The 20,057-nt window shown below is 40.1% G+C and overlaps 3 protein-coding genes across 3 annotated transcripts; 1 reads left to right on the top strand and 2 right to left on the bottom strand.

Annotated features, from left to right (window-relative positions):
• Positions 1–130: 130 nt before the first annotated feature.
• On the bottom strand, positions 131–11,523 carry nop2 (NOP2 nucleolar protein homolog (yeast)). The gene is made up of 16 exons (XM_036135125.1): positions 11,419–11,523; positions 9,644–9,765; positions 9,474–9,516; positions 9,327–9,391; positions 8,048–8,382; positions 7,455–7,680; positions 7,175–7,374; positions 6,992–7,081; positions 5,474–5,561; positions 5,225–5,365; positions 3,545–3,684; positions 3,358–3,447; positions 3,138–3,260; positions 1,161–1,258; positions 925–1,061; positions 131–835 (listed from the first exon to the last, which is right to left on the bottom strand). Exons 2-16 carry the CDS (start codon positions 9,747–9,749, stop codon positions 402–404), a joined length of 2,316 nt encoding a protein of 771 aa, XP_035991018.1. The 5' UTR covers positions 9,750–9,765; positions 11,419–11,523; the 3' UTR covers positions 131–401.
• Positions 11,524–11,688: 165 nt separating this feature from the next.
• On the top strand, positions 11,689–14,031 carry emg1 (EMG1 N1-specific pseudouridine methyltransferase). The gene is made up of 5 exons (XM_036135127.1): positions 11,689–11,872; positions 11,994–12,095; positions 12,359–12,500; positions 13,159–13,364; positions 13,453–14,031. Exons 1-5 carry the CDS (start codon positions 11,726–11,728, stop codon positions 13,564–13,566), a joined length of 711 nt encoding a protein of 236 aa, XP_035991020.1. The 5' UTR covers positions 11,689–11,725; the 3' UTR covers positions 13,567–14,031.
• Positions 14,032–14,318: 287 nt separating this feature from the next.
• LOC105934938 (histone H1) lies at positions 14,319–19,355 on the bottom strand. The gene is made up of 3 exons (XM_036135126.1): positions 19,013–19,355; positions 15,521–15,804; positions 14,319–14,782 (listed from the first exon to the last, which is right to left on the bottom strand). Exons 1-3 carry the CDS (start codon positions 19,251–19,253, stop codon positions 14,348–14,350), a joined length of 960 nt encoding a protein of 319 aa, XP_035991019.1. The 5' UTR covers positions 19,254–19,355; the 3' UTR covers positions 14,319–14,347.
• Positions 19,356–20,057: the final 702 nt, after the last annotated feature.

The following is a 20,057-nucleotide window of genomic DNA, read 5'->3' as shown; positions in this document are numbered from 1 at the left end:
CTTAAGAGGCTGAGAAAGTTTATATTATAAAAAAATGTTTGATATGATACTCAGCTAAAGGTTTTACACTGTTATATTATAGAAATGTTTTTTTCTAACATATTAAAGTGATTAAAACCAGACAATTAAAAAAAGGCCTTAGAAGATTTATTTAAGTTGATCAGAAATGAGGTTTACACTCACCTGAATCAAACCAACAAACAATAATGAATCTTCTAAAAACAAAAAAAATGAATCAAGGCCATCAGCACACAGCCATGGCATATCTAACATACTGCTCTGAAACAACAGAGCACACTAACCAAAACATTATTTAAAACGTAGAGAAGTAGAGTCAGATATTTCATTAGCTTTACAAAGTTTCTATGTGATCCAAAATATTTCAGTTTACACGTCATCCTTTATTTGTTTTTTTGCAACTTATGCTTCATCTTCTTGAATTTATTCTTTCCCATCCTGTTCTTCATCTTCAAGGGCGATTTGCCCTTTTTGGTTTGCTTTTTCTCAAACCTGCTTCCATCTTTTTTGACAGTTTTTGATGCGTTTTTCTGCTCGGGGGTCTTCATTGCAGGGTTCTTCCCCTGGGCTTTCTTCACAGTCTCTCCATCCATTTTGGCAATCTTTGCCTTCTTTGGTCCAGTCTGCGAGTTCTGCTGTCCTTTAGTTTTGACGTTTGCTGATTTCTTAGCTGCTGCTGTTCCGTTAGTTTTGGCTTTTTGCTTTACGGCATCCGTCTTTGCCGGGACCGTTTCCTTGGCCGTTTTGCCTTTGGACGGTTTGTCCTTAGGAGAGTCTGTAGCTTCTATAGCCTCAGCACCCTCTTTTTTCTCGTCTTCTGTAATTATCAAAATGAAGAGTTTCGTCAACATAACACGTAACGGTAGCAAATGTTTTGACCTAGACTGAGCTTTGAGAAGAAGTTACCTTTTCCAACCGAAGCAGATGGGATTACATTAGAGAACTTCTTAAATTTGGCCACAAAAAATCCATCCATGTTGTGGGAATGTGGGTAAAAACGGCGCGTCAGTCGCAGGGAAGGATGGAATCTAAATTTCTTGAAGCTAAGAGGGGGGACATTTTTTATTTCTCTGTTTAATGATCACATCGTTTGCTATTCACTAAATAGGAATGCGTTGTGAGAACGGAGTTATTTTCATTACCTGGTGAAGCCTTCCTTCCCAAAATCAAGTCCTGTTGGGACTAGTTTGACGTTCCTTTTCTTCAAAGCGTAGTCCACCACCCACTCATTCTCCTCCACCTGGTAGGAAACAGACGGGGTTACTATCAAAGTTCAGGTAAGGACAAACAGCCACACAAACAAAATGAGCACAAACATGTATAAACAGAGGACGTCCACCCAGTAGACAGATAGTAGCACTACACCAATCTAACCTTTTACATTTTGGTTTTTAGTCTATATATCTGAGGAAAATAAAGCTTTAGGAACTGTGACTGTTGCTAAAGGTCAGACCATTGGCTAAACATTTTTTTCTCAAATATATATTTGGTTAAAAACTGAAACTATAGCTTTTATCATCAGCCGACAATTGGAGGTTACTTCATTTTAAGCTCTACGTGCATGTTTCCTGAGTTTTTTCCCCTCCTTAAATGCCAGTTTTAGCAATCAAACAGACTTTTCAGTGGGAGTTTATCGGCGCCTGGGCGGGTAAAAAAAAATGGGCAAACAAAGACTCAGATCATTTCTTTTTGTGCAAAGCAGTTAAAAGTTTTATTTAATTTCTTCCCATGTACCGAAATTGTTTACTTCTAGGTGAAAAATCTTCACCTAGAATAAAAACACTTGATGTTAACATAAAACAATCGCAGTGGTAGTGTATTCTACCACTATAGGGTATATTTTATATTTGATCCTTTCTATTTCATAATTGCATTGTATTTTATGATTGTGTACAGCACTTTGGTCCTGTCGGTGTATAAAGTGCTTCATAAATAAAGTTGGTAGTTGGTATGGTATTCAAAACGGGCATTTTGAATAGGGGATAATGGCACAAAAATGCTGAAGGAACACCGAATTTAGAAGACATGTAAAATAATTAAAGAATTAAATATTAAAATTCACCACGCCACAGATAACATTGTCAAGTTTTTTTGCATTTACATAAACAAAGTTAAATCCCAATGACCTAACCCAATATCAACATAACTTCTATAAAAACACATGAATCCAGGGTTGTACACGCCTAATTTTTACAGCGTTCACATTGACAAACTGCAGCTGTTTTTGTCTTTTTGTGAATGTGAACCAAGTTACTCTAAATCTAAGCTGTGTATTTATGGAAAACGTTTTTTAATTGCATAAAGCAAGTTTTCCTCAAAGCTGAAATATTCTTACCTGACTCCGCCAGATAGATTTGCTCCGCATATCCATCTGGAAACCTTCCGTTGAAGTAATTTTGGGAAGGGGCGAAAATACTGGTTAGCTGATTGGCCTATGTTGGTGATAGACGGGCCAAATAAACCAATCAGATTCATCGTCGCTCGTAACAGAGCGACGACGAAAACACAACCACAAGCCAAGCTACTCTTGCTGCTGCAGGTAAAGGCTCGTTAGCTCAGCAAAGAAATACTCTGTAATTCTGATAAAACTTGCTCGATAGCCACGCTAACGCTAGTTTCATCGGCTGAAGCCGCCATGTTGTTTAGACTGAACTGTCGCGCTTCCCGTTGCGTCACACCTCAACCCGCCTCAAAGCCAACGCTGATTGGACGTTCGTTTGGTGAACGGCTCCAAATTTTCTTCAACGGAGAGTATCCAGACTGATCTGCGAGTGAAACCTTGAAAGCTCGCGAGATCAGGATGGTCTCACGAGGCTAGAAATATTCTAGCAAAATCTAAAACGTGTTCTGGATAAACAGTTTCCCATCCATATAAAAATATTTCCTTTATGTTTTTCAATAATTATCTTCAGACCTTAGGGTGTGGATAGCTCTCTAGATCTTGAGCCAACACGGTTTACTTTCGGACAGAAAAGATCCTTCATATCACAGGATTACATAGATTTTAGGCTTGATAAATAGTTGATTTCTAGACTAGGCTGTGCCGTTTCTAACAACCTTAAATCAAACTTTGGCTCAACTGCAGTCCTGCATAAACCCCATGTTGCGTTAAGACATACCGTTATTGAGCATGTGCAGTAGACCAGGTATCCTCCAGATGTAGATGTGGCATTTACAGAGTCAATGGCTGATAAAAGCAGTTCTTTCTGCAGATGAGCAGAGCGCAGGATATCTGCTTCGTTCTAATAGAAAAACAGGATTAGGAGGGAAAAATAATTAATACACAAATAAGATTCCACTGAAATGGTGTCTGTAGAGCAACGACCTGTGATGTTTTACCTTACTGGTCTTCACAGCTGGATCTTTTGCAATGACTCCAGTGCCGGAGCACGGTGCATCAAGCAGCACTCTGTCAAAGCCTCCCATTACCTGCAGGATAAACGCCCACAGTTCGGTAATTATCAACAGTCGAGGCATTTATCTAAACCAAACACATCTTGGAAACATGTATTTGAAATGAGGTCACCTTTGGGAACTGTCTGCCATCGTAGTTGCAGACCACAGCGTTGGTGACGCCGAGGCGGTGAAGGTTTCCAACCACGCTCTTCAGTCTTTCAGCGTTGGCATCATTGGCTACGATCACTCCTGTGTTTCTCATCAGCTGAGCTAAACGTGTGCACATGGAAATTAACTTTTAGCTTTCACCACATACAGTAAGTCACAAAGGTGAGTACATCTTAAATATTTTATTATATCTAGGGCTGGGCAAGTTAACGCGTTAATTTCGCGTTAACTCATTAGACTATTAACGGCGATATTTTCTTTAACGCGCGTTAACGCATGTTGCTCACATGCTTTTATTTTGTGAAGGTCTGTTGCTGCGGTATAGGGGTTTGAATCAGAACAGTAGGTGGCGATAATGCGCCAATAACCTCGCTGTCAGCCAAGCCTCGGATTCAGAGTAAGAAAGGTGCTGGCCGGAAAAAAACAAAGCCGACATGCGGAAGGCGGTGTTTCCCGCAGGTACCGCGAGCGAGCTTAGGCGAGGCGAGGCGGTGAGTTGGCGGCCGGAACAAGTTTTGTGCGGAGCGGAGTCTGCTTAGACGCCATTGGTGAAGTCGCTTCGCATTTCAAAGTATCCATGTGTTTTTGCCTGTTTTTCCCAGCCATTCACTATATGCACGCGAGAAAGCAACAACAAAAAACCGCGTGTCAACGTCAAATAAACGCAAGCAACGCAAGCATATCGAGTTAGCAAGCATTTCAGTTTAAAGTTCTTCCAGCATCGAATATGACAGAAACAAGTTAGTTGTTCCTCCCACCGGGAGGAGACCCAGGGGAAGACCCAGGACACGCTGGAGGGACTCTGTCTCCCGGCTGGCCTGGGAACGCCTTGGGATTCCTCCTGAGGAGCTGGCCCAAGTGGCCGGGGAGAGGGACGTCTGGGCCTCCCTACTGAAGCTGCTACCCCCGCGACCCGACCCCGGATAAGCGGAAGACAACGGACGGACGGACGGACGGAAGTTAGTTGTAATCACTGCCAAGTTAAACTTTGGTATTGAACATAAAATGGTAATGCTGCTCCCTGCTGTTACCTCAGAAATTGCCTGTTTTCGGTAGATTTTTTCCCAATAAAGAGAATTCCCTGTCAGTGGCAATAAGCTTTAATTCATTATTATTGCTATTTTTTGTTTTACATGTTTAAGTTGAGCTTTACACTAAATATGTGTTACTGATAAGTGCTAAAAATGTTACAACGCTTTTGTTCATATGGCAGCAGAACATTAAAAGTGCTCTTTACACTACTTTTGAATTAATTCTTGGAGTTTGTAAATACAATGCGATTAATCGCGATTAATCAGGCAAATTATGCGATTAATCGCGATTAAATATTTTAATCGTTGCCCAGCCCTAATTATATCTTTTCATGGGATAACATTGAAGATAGGACACATTGATATAATGTAAACTAGTCAGTGTACAGCTTGTATTAACGGTGTAAATCTGCTGTCCCCTCAAATTTTTTGTGGACAGCAAATTTACACTGTTAAACAAGCTGGCGCAGACTAGTTTACATTGTATCAATGTGTCATAACCACAGTGTTGTCCAATGGAAAATATATAATAAAATAAGTTACAAAAATATGAGGGGTGTACTCATTTTTGCGAGACATTAGCGGACAAGAGTAAACACAAAACCTAGTACCCATATAAGAAGTCTTTCCTCCAGGAGCCGAGCTCATGTCCAACACCAGCTCCCCCTCCTGTGGAGAGAGCGCCATCACAGGAAGGAAGCTGGAGGCTCCCTGCAGCATGTAGTGACCGGCCAGATACTCTGGGGTTGCACCTGGATTTAAGCAAAACACCACAATTGAAACTCTTGTGGCTCAGATATGCTTCCCTGGAAAACCTTCAAGGCATAAATTAAGAGTTAACACGATGAAGCGAAACGTACCGACAGGCACTGAGGAGTCGTAGATGACCAAACCCACTTTAGACCATTTCCCCAGTGGGTCCAGGTTTACTCCCCGGTTGATCAAAGCCTAAATGAGGACAAATAAAAAATAAAAAAAAATTTTACTTGGTATAAATGGAGTTAAGATAAGAAAAATTACTTGTTGCCTCACAATGGGGAAATTTGGGCATGACAGTGGTAAAAAAAAAAAAAAAATACTATAAAAAACACAGAGTAACACACTAAATCAGTAATAAAACAACCTAATCTAATCTAAAGTGAGTTCTAAAGCAACAGAATGAATCAAAAAATATCAAAAAAGGCCAAAATAAAAGTAAAAATAAAACCAGAGAATTGCACAATTATTGTTAATATGGCATAGTCAGGTAAATAATAAATATCCAAGTTAAACAGAAGAAAAACAGCAACCTATTTACACATCGATGTAGGACCTGTATTGCGTACATGATCAAAAAGAACTTCCCAATAAAACTTTTGTCAATGTATTAAACTGCTTATACATTTCGTAAATCTTGGCATTTTCCTAAAAAGGGCCTCAACTATAATCTGTCTATCCTCAACAGGAACCAAAAGCACATGTGAGTCAAGAAAAGCCAAAACGCCGCTTGGATATTAGATGCTTTTAACTACTTTCAGTAATCTGCTAAAGTATTCATACCACAGATTGCACTGATTTAAAAATCAGGAGTAATGTCGATATCTGATATTATTGTTGTTATAGCCGGTAAGAGATTTTTATTAATATCAAAATGATTTCCCCTCCCTTTCAACACAGCGATAAATCAACCACGCCGTTAACATTGCTTCTCTGGCCCAGTTAAACAGCCCATAATCCTGCACTGCAACACTACAATCTGTTACAGCCGCCATCAAATACCTCATAACCGACCCCCGATCATCTCCACCCGAAACACAAACAGCAAAAAGATGGAAATAAACACCGGTTGTTGATATAGGCCCAGTTTTTCTTATGGGACAGATACAGATGTGTTAAACAAAATTACCAGCATCGCACAATACAGCTGGTAATGCCGATATTTTGTGGATCCTTTATTCATAGCCCTTGAACTTTTTCCAAGGAGAAAAATCTGTTGCAAAATTAAAAAAACTGATTTAAATATGCTCTCCTTCCAATTTGACTGAGTTTTAGCTGTTTTGCAAAGAAGAACGGCCAAAGGTTTCTCTGCAGAAGTGAAGTAGAGATGTACTCCAAAAGACTTCCAGATGCAATAGCAGCAAAAAGTGGTTCTATAAAGTACTGATTAAGGAGAGCCAATACAGGAAACTGGTCATTTTCTGTGGTACTTGTGTTAGTTTATCACATAAAATCCATCGAGGTTTAAGGCTGTAACATGACAAAACGTAAAAAGGTCCAAAGGGCATGAATTTTCCTGAAAGGCAGACCCTGTCCTGTATATCTGACGCGTAATTTACATTAATATACAAAGAGATCAATATTGGCAGGTTAATTTAGTGTCGATATCCTAAAGAAATTACCTGTGCAAGGTCCCGCCTCCTTGTTTTCAGCGTGTTTGTTCGAATTGTGACCGGTCTCTGGATCTCATTGGCTTCAAGGAAGTCAACAAGCTGCCGGGAGCAAAGAAAATGACTTATTTTTCTAGCTGACACCTGAAACCTTTAGTGAATCATGAGGTTGCAGACATGAAACCAGAAACAGACCTCTGAGAGAGGGAAGATGTCCATCAGTTTCTCAATGAGGAAGTCGTTGTAGCTGTAATAAGTACAGAGATCTTTCTTCAGGAGAGAGAGGTACTCCGCCCTGTCTTTCCCCTCCTCCCTTTTTGCCGAGAAGTTACAGAGGACGTCGATGTTGTCCTTTATTCTCTGATGGACTGTCTTCAGGTCCACAGACAGGACACCTGAAAACACAGGCGGAACGTGAAGGTTTGATCATCTGCAGAACTTTTCCTGTCGATTTATTTACTGAAGCCAGACTCACCCTCCTTCTCACTCTCCTCAGCAGAGGGTAACCTGAAGTTATCCACATCATCCGTGTTAGTTTGGATAGCGTCCTCCTCATCCATGTCCGCATCTGACTTCTGCTCATCGTCATCACCGTCGTCCTCCTCCATTTCATCATCATCGTCATCATCATCATCACTGCTTAGAGCCATGGATTCCTTCAGCTTTTTCTCTTTTTTTGCAGCACGTTCAATGGGAAGAAGCTAAAGTGGGTCAAATCAAAGAATTAAAGAAGTTCATCTATGGATTTGTCACAACTATAAAACCTAATCCTTCCAGTCTGAGCAGAGTTAGGTTTCTGATCTAATGGCCTGAGGACAAATTCGATATTTGGCCGTGAAACTCGAGGAACCCCTGAAGGGGAAAAAAAGGGACCTGCAGATTTTGACTACCTTCAAGATTTCAGACAGAAATTAAGATCTAAAGTAACACGAAGGATAAGAAAAATTAAAGTGTCATGTGGAAAACATCTAACAGTTATAGTGCAATAGCTGAATTAAAGATACGCTTTTAAATTACAACTTTAGTAAATTTCTTTCCTAATTAAAAGATGTGAGGTAAATTACATACGTCGTCTCCGTCACTGTCCTCCTCCACCTTTTCTTCCTCTCCACTGCCATCATCATCATCATCATCATCATCAGCACCATAGTCGTCAACCATTTCTTCATCATCATCATCATCATCATCATCAGCTGCTTCATCATCATCATCCAGGTTCTTCAATCCCAATTCTGCACTTTTCTTTTCTTGCCCTTTTCCGCCTTTCTTTTGCGGAAGCACCTGCTCTTCCTCTTCCTCCTCGTCTTCCCACTGCTCCTCGCTGTCATCCTCACTTTCAGCTTCATCAATTTTGCGCTTCCTCTTGATGGGTTTCAACCATTTACTGTTGTCATCGCTGTATCCTTTGGACAGAAACAATGGCAAACAAACATTTTCAATAAAAACCTGAGACAGAGATAAATAAATAAAAACTACTTCTATAAATGTGCAAAAACAGAAAGTGTTTAATGCAATTATTGTTTTTGGTCAAAATATTGTCTCGTTAATTTAAATGAACAAAAAAATGTGTGTCCTTTCTTTTTAAACAGATTCTTGTATACTGCACGAACCTTTTTTGTATATTACACCAACCTTTTTTTAATAGTTTAAATGAGTAGTAAAATTTTTATGTTTTGGGAGAATTTTTAGCCTAGCATTACTTGAGCCATGAGCAGATTGCTTTCGGCTTTGATTTTTCGTGTTTTTATTGTGCATTCTGTTTGTCACATATCCTGGGTTTCCACTTGGAAACATATCAAGATCACCAGATTGTTGAATGTTGGGAAGGTCGGAGGTGACAGAGCTGAACCGAGTATAATATTCAATATGGCTGTTTCAACAATAAACGTAATAGAAACGATTTATTTGCGCTTCTTACAGTTTGTCATTTCACCGCCGCTTGCTTTTTCCTGACTGTCTTTCCATTATCAAAATAAAGTGAAGAATAAACAGATGTGAGAAGCATAATGGTTTTAATTGTTGTTGATGGATTTTAACACAAAAAGGCATGCTTTAAATGGCCATCTATGCCATTGTTAATTTCCTGATATCAAGTCTAAATGGTTAGTTTTTAAAAATATCCACTTTGAATATCAGTTTTTCACAATGATTGAATTTGCAGTTGGATGAGGGGTTCAAATGCAGCTTAAAATTAGAAAACACATCTTTGTTCATGTAGAAAGGACTTCAGACAGCTTACTTTGTGTTCAATAACTCCAAAGGCACATAGAAAATGTCCTTGATGCTGAAAGGTTTATTAATATTTTTGAAACATGTCACACACAGTGATTCAGATTGAGGCCTTTACCTTTTTTTGGTTGCTTCTCAGCGGTGACTTCTGGCTTTTTCACGTTCTGAACTCTCTTAGCGGCTCTGAAAAAAAATGCAAACGTTACTAAACACCTTTGAAACACTGTCGATGTACTGAAAGCTGACCAGACAGCTCGCCTGTTACCTTTTTCTGGCTCTACTTGACAAACGTTTTGGTCCTGTATCTTCTGCAAAGACAATGTTATACATGTTGGCTATGTTACACACAACCAGAAGTTAAAGCAGCCAGCAGACTCATTTGGGTTTTTAGGGCAGGACTTTGTTTTAATTAAAAATTAAGAAATAGATGCTTACCTTCTGTGATAAAGCTGGCCAACTCAACTTCTGCTCCCTTCTGCTTTCTGGCTTTCTTACCCGGCCCCCTCTTCACCTTGTTGGTGGGATCTAGCTTACGACCCATGATTTTGAGCTAAAGTCTGGAAATGGAAAAAGTAGGGACAATGTGCACAAATAAAGCAAAACTGTACCATTATACTGATATTAGAACAAATCTATGAAAATGACGGATCTTACAGAAAATTAACAGGAAATAATTTGTCATATTAGGTCTGAAAGGAGAGGGCTTCAACTTTAGAACGTAACCTGCAGTAATGCACCAAGATCAGTTTTGAACATTGCTTTGTACCCCCTGTATAACACAGTTACAGCATGGAGAGCTCCTTTGGTGACAAGCTGCTGCAGAGCTATCATAGATTAATTTCTGAGGGTCTTCTCTATAAATGCTCATTCTTCATTTTTCCGTGGATGTCTTTGATTTGGCTGTGTTATGTGAATTATGAGTAGGGCTGGACAACTAACTGCATTTACAAGATAATTGCAATTTTAAAAAACACAAATTCCAAATCGCAGAGATCTGCAATTTTTGGTTACCTAGCAATTAAAGGATAAGACGCGTCCTTTAGTTGCCGGAAATATGTTTAAAGTGGCTTTGCCTCCACATGGAAGGGAAGAGAGTTGCAGCAGTGAGAGATAATGTAATTTTATTAAATGTTTTAGAGTTTATATAATCATCCTTTTTTTTATTACCAGAAACTTTCAGGGATCTCACCATAGCATTAAGTACTGGTCAAACTGTTCAAAACCTAGACTTGTTTGTTTGTTGCACTTTATACTCTATATTCAACAAGGGTTGATGTCCAACTCAACAAGCTATTCTTTTCAATAAGAATATTCTGATCATTGAAAAACCAGTTCAATTTCTTGCTAAAAACAGTCTTTGTTTAATAAGACAGCTTTATCTACTGGGTATTTTTGTTGCTTGAGGTTAATGAAGAAGAAAAAAACTAAATGTAAATCACAATTATGGTTGAAATAAATTTTAATTTTGATTTTTTTGGCAAAAATCGCACAGCCCTAAGACTGGACCGATGTCGCAATCAAATTCCATTAAGGGTACATAATGATAATAAAGACTGTTTATTCTTGATCTTTCCTAATCCGTTTTGTTGTTATTGTTACAGAGACAGTAACATCTACCTTATTTGGCCAAGTTGTTATTTCTCATATTTAAAGATATCAATTTGTCATCATAAATGGCTGAAAACTGCTAGTTTAAGGTGTAAATTCTGCAACTGTATATATATATATATATATATATATATATATATATATATATATATATATATATATATAATTGACATATACAATTTTGATATGCACACATAAATGGTAGATGTATATAAAATTTTAAAAACTACACCAATGGGCTTTGCCAGCGTAAACCCAGAGACAACAGCAGACAAATCTTAAGACCCGTGAATACCTTCGTTTATTTTAATGAGTGCAGACACAAACAAAAACGTTTCTCGTTTAAATCTGAGAATGATAACCTGAGTTACTTACTTGACTGTTTTGTTTGCTGCTAGATATACCTCTACGAAGCAGAAAACCTATGAGACGAATGAGCTAACACCAAGCTTCACATTGGCAAACGACTGCGATTACAGACTAACGACCCTTTTTTTTATAAGCAAGGACTTCTCTAGTTGGGCATTTAAATTGTCTCAGAGAAACTACGAGGACTACTAGCTCCACAAACAAGCGTAACTACATTATACACCAATACTCACCAACAAATCGATGCTTTTTGACTTGAGACTTTCAGGTTTCCACACGTGAATTCTCTTCAACACGTTGCGGGAGAACATCCGGCGCACAAAAATGACGTGGTAATCTTGCGTGGCATTCGAATATTTTTAGGTTTACTTTACCAAAGTTATAACAGCTCTTACTTATCATTAATGACAAAAAAAATAGATTAAGTAATAACAACCCATTACGTTGGGTAGTTTATATATATATTTATTTATATTTTTTAAAACGTCTCCGTGTGGGCTTTTGTGCCGACGTCATCTTTCTGCGACTCAACAAGTCGCCATGGCATCTGCGAACAAGCGTGGTCTGGAACATTTGGATGAATATGAGCCAAAAGCAGCAAAATCAGGCAGACTCAGCCTCCATGATCGAATGGCAGAAAGGAGGCTCATTGTTATTCTGGAGGGAGCATCGCTAGAAACTGTGAAGGTTAGAGAATAACGCTGCTGTTAATTACCTCCACATCCGCCCAGCAGGCATCCATCACCAGCTGACACCGTGAACGGATTTAATACTGACCATGGTTGTTGTTTTGTCTGCTATCTCTCAGGTTGGGAAAACGTTTGAGTTGTTAAACTGCGACCAGCACAAAAACATTATCATCAAAAGTGGCAGAGACCCTGGACACATTAGACCAGATATCACACACCAGGTAAGCACAGATCACTCTGAGCAGCTTTTTATGTCTCTGTTTATTCTGAAATATGAGCGGGAATAAGGCCCAACCCTCCTCCCGTTTTAAACATTTCAAGTCTGATTAGAAATCCAGAGATCTTGAAGAAAACTTGTCTCAAAAACATGATCCTTCGTTTGATATATTTATTTTCTGTGTTTCTGTATATTTATGCATCATAAGGTATGTCTCTGATCAAGGTTTTTTGGAAACAACCTGTGCCTCAATGTGCTTAATTACAGTGTCTGCTCATGCTGATGGACAGTCCGCTGAACAGGGCAGGCCTGTTGCAGGTTTACATCCACACAGAGAAAAACGCCTTGATAGAGATCAACCCGCAGACCCGCATCCCAAGAACTTTCAACCGCTTCTGTGGCTTAATTGGTATGGGTTTTCCTTCTTTTTTTTTTTTTTTTTTTGTTTATTTGTTTTCAACAGTGGCTTGAAAAAAGTTTTTATGCCCCTTGAACCTTTCCTACATTGAAGCTAGAAACTCAAATGTATTTTGTGTGGGAGACCAACACAAAGCGGTGCATAATAACTGAGTAATCCACCCGAGCTGTGCTTCTCTACTGCTCCCCCCCCTGAGTTACCATGGCCCTATAGGCTAACTCACTGATTAATGCTCTTCTTGCTCAGCTTGTCACTGTGAGACATTGTTTTATAACCTAACCCTGTTTTAAACCTCTCCACAGCTTTCTCCCTGACCTATCAGCTGTTTTCCTTGATCTTCGTGTTGCCGGTTGAACGCTAATGTTCTCTAATGAACCTTCAGGGAACACCCGTAGTCATACAGAGATTACATTACACATGGATGGACCCTATTGCATCATTTCCCCTTTTCACCTAACAGTTGGGCATTGCTTTTTGTTGGTCAAGCACACAAAATCTAAGTAAAATGCATAAAAGGTTGTAGTTATAGCATAACCAAGCGTGGTACAGTTTGAAGGGGCATGAAGACTTTTGCAAGGCGCTGTGTACGTTTACAGCCCGATTTTCTGTCCGTCTCTCTGACTGCCGTTTCGTCTCTCCAACACTAAAGTTCAGCTGCTGCACAAGCTGAGCGTCAGAGCCGCTGATGGTCCTCAGAAGCTGTTGAAGATGATTAAAAATCCGGTGTCTGACCACCTGCCCCCCGGCTGCCCGCGCATCGCCACCTCCTTCTCTGCCGGCGAGGCCGTCAACGCTCGCACCGTGGTGCCAGAGGGCCCCGCGGCGGTGGTGATCGGGGCGTTTGCACACGGCTCGGTGAGGAGAGGATACAGACGCGGTCTGTTTCAAGGTCTCCCAATATTTCCTCCGTGAAACCAATGTTGTGTTTTTGTGTTCTTGTCAGGTGAAAGTGGACTACACCGAGCAGACGGTCTCCATAAGTAACTACCCCCTGTCGGCAGCTCTGACCTGTGCCAAAATGTGCTCCGCCTTTGAGGAGGTGTGGGGTGTTCTGTGACAAACAGATTGTAAAAAAAAAAACAAAAAAAAAAAAAAAAAACTGGTGATTCCTCCAGAACAGACACAACTGTCTGTTGTGGGCCTTATTGGACTAGGATTACGGGAAGAACATCTGAGCGTTGCCACATGAACAACTACAGGAAGCCAGTGGCGCCTATTCCCACCATAGATATCTACTTTTTCTGTGTGGTTTTCTCATAATAATGAGAAAATTGTTTTGTCATCATGAGAACACAAGAGTCATTATCTCATCGTGGTGAGATTTACAGTATCTCTGCACAACAAAACCTGTTTTTTTTTTTATTACAATGAGAAAGTGGGGAGAAAATGTTTTTTTTCTCGTCTGTTCAGTCCTTCAGTCGCTCCGTGTTTCTGAAGAGTGAACTTTTAGCAGCATTCTGGAGCCACACATTTCAGTACCACCTGGAAACTACATAATCGATAATAAATTGGCTGTAAAATACTTGTATGTGAACGTTTGGGCTTATTCTCCTTGTATACGATGACGTTTGGGCCTTTATGGTTATTTTTGTATCTAACATTGTCCCATTAAAAAAAAAAAAACGTCTTTGTTATATCACAACAGGCCGCACACAATTTGAAATAAAATGTTATTAGGAAAAAGTGTTTCCCTTTTCTGTTACAATCCAAAACAAAGAGGTTGCTCTAATACTTGACATCAATAGTTATTGAAGATCTTACGAGGGACTGAAGTAAATGAATGAAAGAATGATAAACCATTTGACATTGCTAAAAATGTTTAATTTTTATTGCCAGGCTTAGCGCTTGCGGGTTTTGGTATTCCGACGGCGCTGCGCCTGCACCCTTGTCTTGGGTAGTCTCCCTCTTTGTGGTTGTCTCTTGCGGGAAGATGTGACCTGCTTCGGCTGATTCCTCTGTCTACTTCTAGCCTTCGCCGGTGGCTTTTTACCCTGCGTGGTGCGGCTCTTCGCGAGCTGAGGTTTCTTTCTGGTTGGTTTTGGGGATTTTCCTCCGGGTTTCGTTGCCTGTCGTCTTTTTTTCTGGACCTTCCCTGCCGCTCTGCTGGTATTTGCTTTCAGCTTTTGCATTTTGCCTCTTGCTTTGGGCATCTTTTTTTCTTTTTTCTGGGACTCTGCTGCTCCTTCGGGTGATTTGCTGGCTGCCCTCACCTCCCTTGGCGGCTCCGGGGACGCTGCTGGGCTCGTCTTTACTGCCTTCACTTCCATTGCTTTCTGTTTTACAAGAGATAAAAATCTGATGTTATAATACACACGTGTCAAACTCAAGGCCCACGGGCCGAATCCGGCCCGTCAAGGCAATTTATTCGGCCCTCAAGAGCCAGAAAAAAGCATATCATGTCATAAAGTAGAGGCATATATCCTTTTTAAATAGTATAAAACGACTAAAACCCCTCAAGAGCCGAAAAAAAGCATATCATGTCATAAAGTAGAGGCATATATCCTTTTTAAGTAGTATAAAACGACTAAAACTGATCCTCCTGTGGTGAATGTTGATTCTTTTAACTGTGTAGTAACAGCATCCTGCCACTAGATATCAGTTTTACCACAACATGTTAAAACCACCAAGAAATGTCCAAAAAGAGAAAAAGTGATGCAGTATAATCAGTTTAAAGTGTAACTCACCTTAATATCCACTTTTTTTGCAGAAACACTGTATTAAACAGGGTCTAGGGGTGCTAATTTTATGTTATTGTGAAATTATTTAAATTTTTATGCGAACTAGAATGAAATTATGAAGTCAATAGTATCATCTATACAGGTGCAACCGGCCCTTTTAATGACTTGATGATACCAAAGTGGCCCAATATAGAAATGAGTTTGACACCTCTGTTATAATATCTTCGACAAAACCCTTATTCAGTTTTTAAGCCAACACCAGTACATGTAAACAATGTATTCTGCATGCAGTAAATGAACGTATAACGTGAAAGGACCAGATTGAGGTTTTACCTTATTGCTGAGTCTGAAGGAGGTGTTTCTCGTAGTTCGCTCCAGGGTCTCGTCTTTGACCAGCCGCTCCGTCACCACCTTAACCCGCCGGTTGTTCTTTGCCACGTCGTAGCCCTGGGCAGCCAGCGTCTGCTTGAGCTCGGCCATGGAGATGCCACCTCTGTGTTTGCACTCGGAGACCACGCTGAGGATGAGCTGAGAGACCTGCTGCTTCGAGGGCTCCGCCTTGGGAGCTTTGTTGGCCTTTGTTTCAATCTGATGCTTGAAAAGACGAACGGGGGTCTCTGAAACACGAGAAGGTTGACAGGTGACCGATGCAGTCCTGCTCACAAAAGCCAAGATCAATGCTGAGGTGTTTTAAGACAGCGTGATACTGGAACTTCTCCACTTGACGCAAAAACCAACCCCAGAAAAAGATGGACTGCTCCCTCCAAGTTGAGGGTCAGGTTCTCACTGAGGTGGACTAGTTCAAGCATCCCGTCGTAGTATTCTACGCGATAGTGTGATGAAACAGGAAGTGGACCGACAGACTGGGGCATCGTCTGCAGTGATGCAGACTTTGCTCTGGTCCGTCTTTGTGAAGAAAAAAAGCCAAAAAGCCAGCCTATGTCCTGGCTCTCACCTATGCTTGTGGGATTATTGATCATAACCAAAAGGCTGAAACGAGGTACCAAGGAGACTTTGGTGTATGACAATTTATAAAAGGGCTGAAACTGTTAACCTTCTGAGATTTTCTCTTCAAAATGCCCTGTTGATCTCAAAGTAGAATGGGCAGCCTGGTTCAAAATGATAGAACGGGAACAGTAGCTTGAATAGCCGCTTGTTTCAAGCTAAGGTGTGCAGAATACCATTTCTGAAAGTATATATATATGTTGAGGCTTGAAACAGATGGACTACAGCAGCAGGAAACCACACCAGATACCACCGCTGTTAGCTAAGAACAGGAAACTGAGGCTATAACTCACACAGGCTAAACGTTAGAATAACATTGCCTGGTTTGATGAGTCTCTGTTTCAGCTAGGACATTAAAATGGTCATAATTTTTTATTATGACCAACATAATTTTATTATTGTATCAACAGTCTGGTGGTGGTATAACGGTGTGGGGGAGATTTTCTCAGCACATATTGGGTCCCTTAGTACCAACTGATCATTAAACAACAAATCATTTAAGAAGTTCTAAATTTCCAACCTGGTATTAGCAATGTAATAAATACAGTAGCATCACCAATGCACTGGGCAGTTTTAATCCCCTGCTTAAATTCTCCCTTTGGCTAAGATCATGCCATCCATTTAAGGATGGAACAATTAATCTAATATGCCAAGCCAACCTTATTTATACAGGACTGTCTCAGAAAATTAGAATATTGTGATAAAGTTCTTTATTTTCTGTAATGCAATTAAAAAACATGAAATGTCATACATTCTGGATTCATTACAAATCAATTGAAATATCGCAAGCCTTTTATTGTTTTAATATCGCTGATTATGGCTTACAGCTTAAGAAACCCAAATATCCTATCTCAAAATATTAGAATATCGTGAAAAAGTATACTAGTAGGCTATTCAACTAATCACTTGAATCGTCTAATTAACTCAAAACACTGCAGGGTTTCCTGAGCCTTGAAAAACACTCAGCTTGGTTCAGTAAACTAAATCACAAGTATGGTAGTGGTTAAGAGACGACATAAGATTCTCACAGTAACTGGTGTACTGACCATGGCATTACTGTCCTTGATTGGCCTGCCAATTCCCCTGACCTGAACCCCATAGAGAATTTGTGGGGTATTGTGAAGAAGAAGCTGAAAGACACCAGAGCCAACAATGCAAATGAGCTAAAGGCCGCTATTGAAGCATCCTGGGCATCCATAACACCTCAGCAATGCCACAGGCTGATTGCCTCCATGCCACGCCGCATTGATGCAGTAATCTGTGCAAAAGGATTCCCAACCAAGTACTGAGTGCATTAATGGACATTTTCAAATGTTTGATTTTGTTTTGCTGTTATAATTTATTTATTTTTTACATGGTCTGAGGAAATATTCTAATATTTTGAGATAGGATTTTTGAGTTTTCTTCAGCTGTGCGCCATAATCAGCTATATTAAAACAATAAAAGGCTTGCGATATTTCAGTTGATTTGTAATGAATCCAGAATGTATGACATTTCATGTTTTTTAATTGCACTACAGAAAATAAAGAACTTTATCACAATATTCTAATTTTCTGAGACAGTCCTGTAAAGCGTGTTAAAAACAGAAGGTGTGATTTAAAATGAATGAATAAAACATCAGAATTTAAAAGGGATGAAATTGGCCCGAAAAAGTAGCAAAAGAAAATACGACATATACCAGAAAAACATCTAACAACTCCTACTGGGTCGAAGGCCATGGAGAAGAGTTGGGTCGTAGAAGCAGATTTAAAACTGTCTAGTGACGAGGCTTTTCCAATCTGCAGCAGCAAACCGTTCCCTAATTTGGGAGCCACAGCAGCAAAAAAAACCCCCCCGATCTACCCTGCACTTCAGCCATGTCCCTGGCACATCCAGCAACAGCTGCTCAGCTGATCTGAGGGACCGAGCAGGGTGACGCTGGTCCAGTATCAGAGAAGTAGAGAACAAACAAATGAGGGTTTTAAAATTAACTCTAAAGTGGACAGGCAACCACTACCGTGAGGATAGAATAGGAGCAATGTGCTGTTTTCTCTGCAATATGTAGAAGCTATGCAGCAGTGTTTTGCAGCAACAGAAGGTGGGATGAGAATCCATCACCTTCACAGAGATGCCGCGGCCTCCATTCAAACCCAGGGGTGTCTGATTGTCGAGCAGCGATGCCAACATAAAAGGCCATCATCCAGCTCACCGCAGTGAATGCTGCTTCCAAGAAGACATTCGACTTTGTTTTTCAAAACTCAGAAGGGCAAGATCCCTTTACGCTGTCGCTTTGTCTTTGTTCTCCACTTTTATGTTTACTGGCTTTTTACTTTGCTGTGAATTTTGGAGATTTTACAACACATCAACTTCAGCCTTGAAGAATTGATGCATGACAAATTACCAGACCTCAGGTGCAATTTTGAATTTTCACAGTGAAAAAAAAAACAACAACCCACAAGCCTAAAGGAATGGAATTTATTTTTAATTAAAAGCCCCAGAATGTAATCTTTTGAAAGCACTTTTCCATAAATGTTTGGTGCCAAGAACTAAAACTGCCGTATTATTTGAAAAAAATTGGATAGAAAGCATCGGTTTAATTGATTAAAATGAACAAAATTATAGTTTAAGTAAAATATCAATAATTTAGGAATCATAATAAAGTCGAGGGATAATAAAGAAATGATAAAGTTAAAGTCAAGTTTAAAAATTGTGAAAATTTCACTTCTGTGCAGTTTAAAATGTGGTTGTCAGGACCTACTAAACATGCAGATTTTAACTCTACAGGTAGACGAGTCAAAGCTCCAACGGTTCACCCGTAGCTTCCCAAAGATTTTTACTCACTTGGCACTGAAGCGTTTGCTTTTCCCGCCGGCTCCTCCTGAGGCTGGATGACCCGTTTGAGCAGCCGGCCCAGACGTTTGGCTCCGGCTTTTCCAAGGCCTCTTCCAGCGGGGTTTCTGGAGAGATTATCCTGCTGGTTCACTCCACCCGGAGGTGCGCTCCCTTTTTTCTTTGAATAGGTGAAATCTTTCTTCTCCACAGCTTCCTGTGAGGCTGCTTTCGCCCTGTTTTTTCTCCTCATCTTATAAAGCCTTTCAGATTATCACAACCCGGAGAGAAATCCAAAGTACTGGAGCTCCTGGATGGTAGCGACTAGATTTGTTTTGTTTTTTTTCCCAACATTGCGGTTAGTTGCATTTTGAAAAACAACGTTCTTGGATGCTTGTTTTAAAAACTGTTTCCATGGCAACTTCAGAACAGCTTCAACGAAACTCGATTAAGATTTGCCAGAACCAGTTTTTAAAGGTTTATAAACCATTTATTGTTTGCCAAATTATGATGAACTTAATGTGATATCACAACTCCTGTGGCATCTTTTTTTTTTTTTCAACGTCCAGCACAAACTGGATTTTTCAGCGAACTGTACAAGCTTGTAGCTTTTTGCAATAAGCAAATCGAATAAGAATCAATTAAAATAGCCAAACGTATTGAAGGTGTCTCCAAATTAAACATGAAAATGCAGCTTTTGAAGCTTTTGCAGTCTCACAGTTATTCAACCACTTCATGACATCCTGAGATCTTATTGAGGCACATTTTGCTGTTATGACCCGATCCAATTTTCTGATGTTTGACCGAATCCATCCGGCTCTCCTCTCGGTGCAGGTTTCCACTTCCAAAGCAAAACCGCCACACATCATCACCAACCATCGCCATCCTGCTTCAGACACGGTGTTTATCTTCAGTGTGTGCTCCATACTTCCAAGCTCAGGAGGACACAGTGCTGAGCCATACAACCCTAAAAAGTTCCTGTTTTGATTCTGTTCTCAGCAGAACAGAATCCCAAAACCTCTTTAGATAGTTGAGAGCAAATTGGAGTTGACTTTTC

This window comes from Fundulus heteroclitus, chromosome 3 (genome assembly GCF_011125445.2).
Source record: "Fundulus heteroclitus isolate FHET01 chromosome 3, MU-UCD_Fhet_4.1, whole genome shotgun sequence".
Taxonomy (NCBI): domain Eukaryota; kingdom Metazoa; phylum Chordata; class Actinopteri; order Cyprinodontiformes; family Fundulidae; genus Fundulus; species Fundulus heteroclitus.
Note: the sequence above shows the minus strand (reverse complement) of the source record. Positions and strands in the feature narration are given on the sequence as shown.

Excerpts from the sequence above, each read along its gene's own strand:
- LOC105934938 (XM_036135126.1), bottom strand. The coding sequence starts at position 19,253 with ATGAGGAGAAAAAACAGGGCGAAAGCAGCCTCACAGGAAGCTGTGGAG. Across the intron at positions 15,805-19,012 it reads AGCAAACGCTTCAGTGCCAA|AGACCCCCGTTCGTCTTTTC; the intron begins GTGAGTAAAAAT and ends CTCGTGTTTCAG. Across the intron at positions 14,783-15,520 it reads CCTTCAGACTCAGCAATAAG|AAAGCAATGGAAGTGAAGGC; the intron begins GTAAAACCTCAA and ends CTTGTAAAACAG.
- emg1 (XM_036135127.1), top strand. The coding sequence starts at position 11,726 with ATGGCATCTGCGAACAAGCGTGGTCTGGAACATTTGGATGAATATGAG. Across the intron at positions 12,501-13,158 it reads CCGCTTCTGTGGCTTAATTG|TTCAGCTGCTGCACAAGCTG; the intron begins GTATGGGTTTTC and ends CCAACACTAAAG. Across the intron at positions 13,365-13,452 it reads GGGCGTTTGCACACGGCTCG|GTGAAAGTGGACTACACCGA; the intron begins GTGAGGAGAGGA and ends TGTTCTTGTCAG.
- nop2 (XM_036135125.1), bottom strand. The coding sequence starts at position 9,749 with ATGGGTCGTAAGCTAGATCCCACCAACAAGGTGAAGAGGGGGCCGGGT. Across the intron at positions 9,392-9,473 it reads TCAAGTAGAGCCAGAAAAAG|AGCCGCTAAGAGAGTTCAGA; the intron begins GTAACAGGCGAG and ends ATTTTTTTTCAG. Across the intron at positions 8,383-9,326 it reads TGAGAAGCAACCAAAAAAAG|GATACAGCGATGACAACAGT; the intron begins GTAAAGGCCTCA and ends TTCTGTCCAAAG.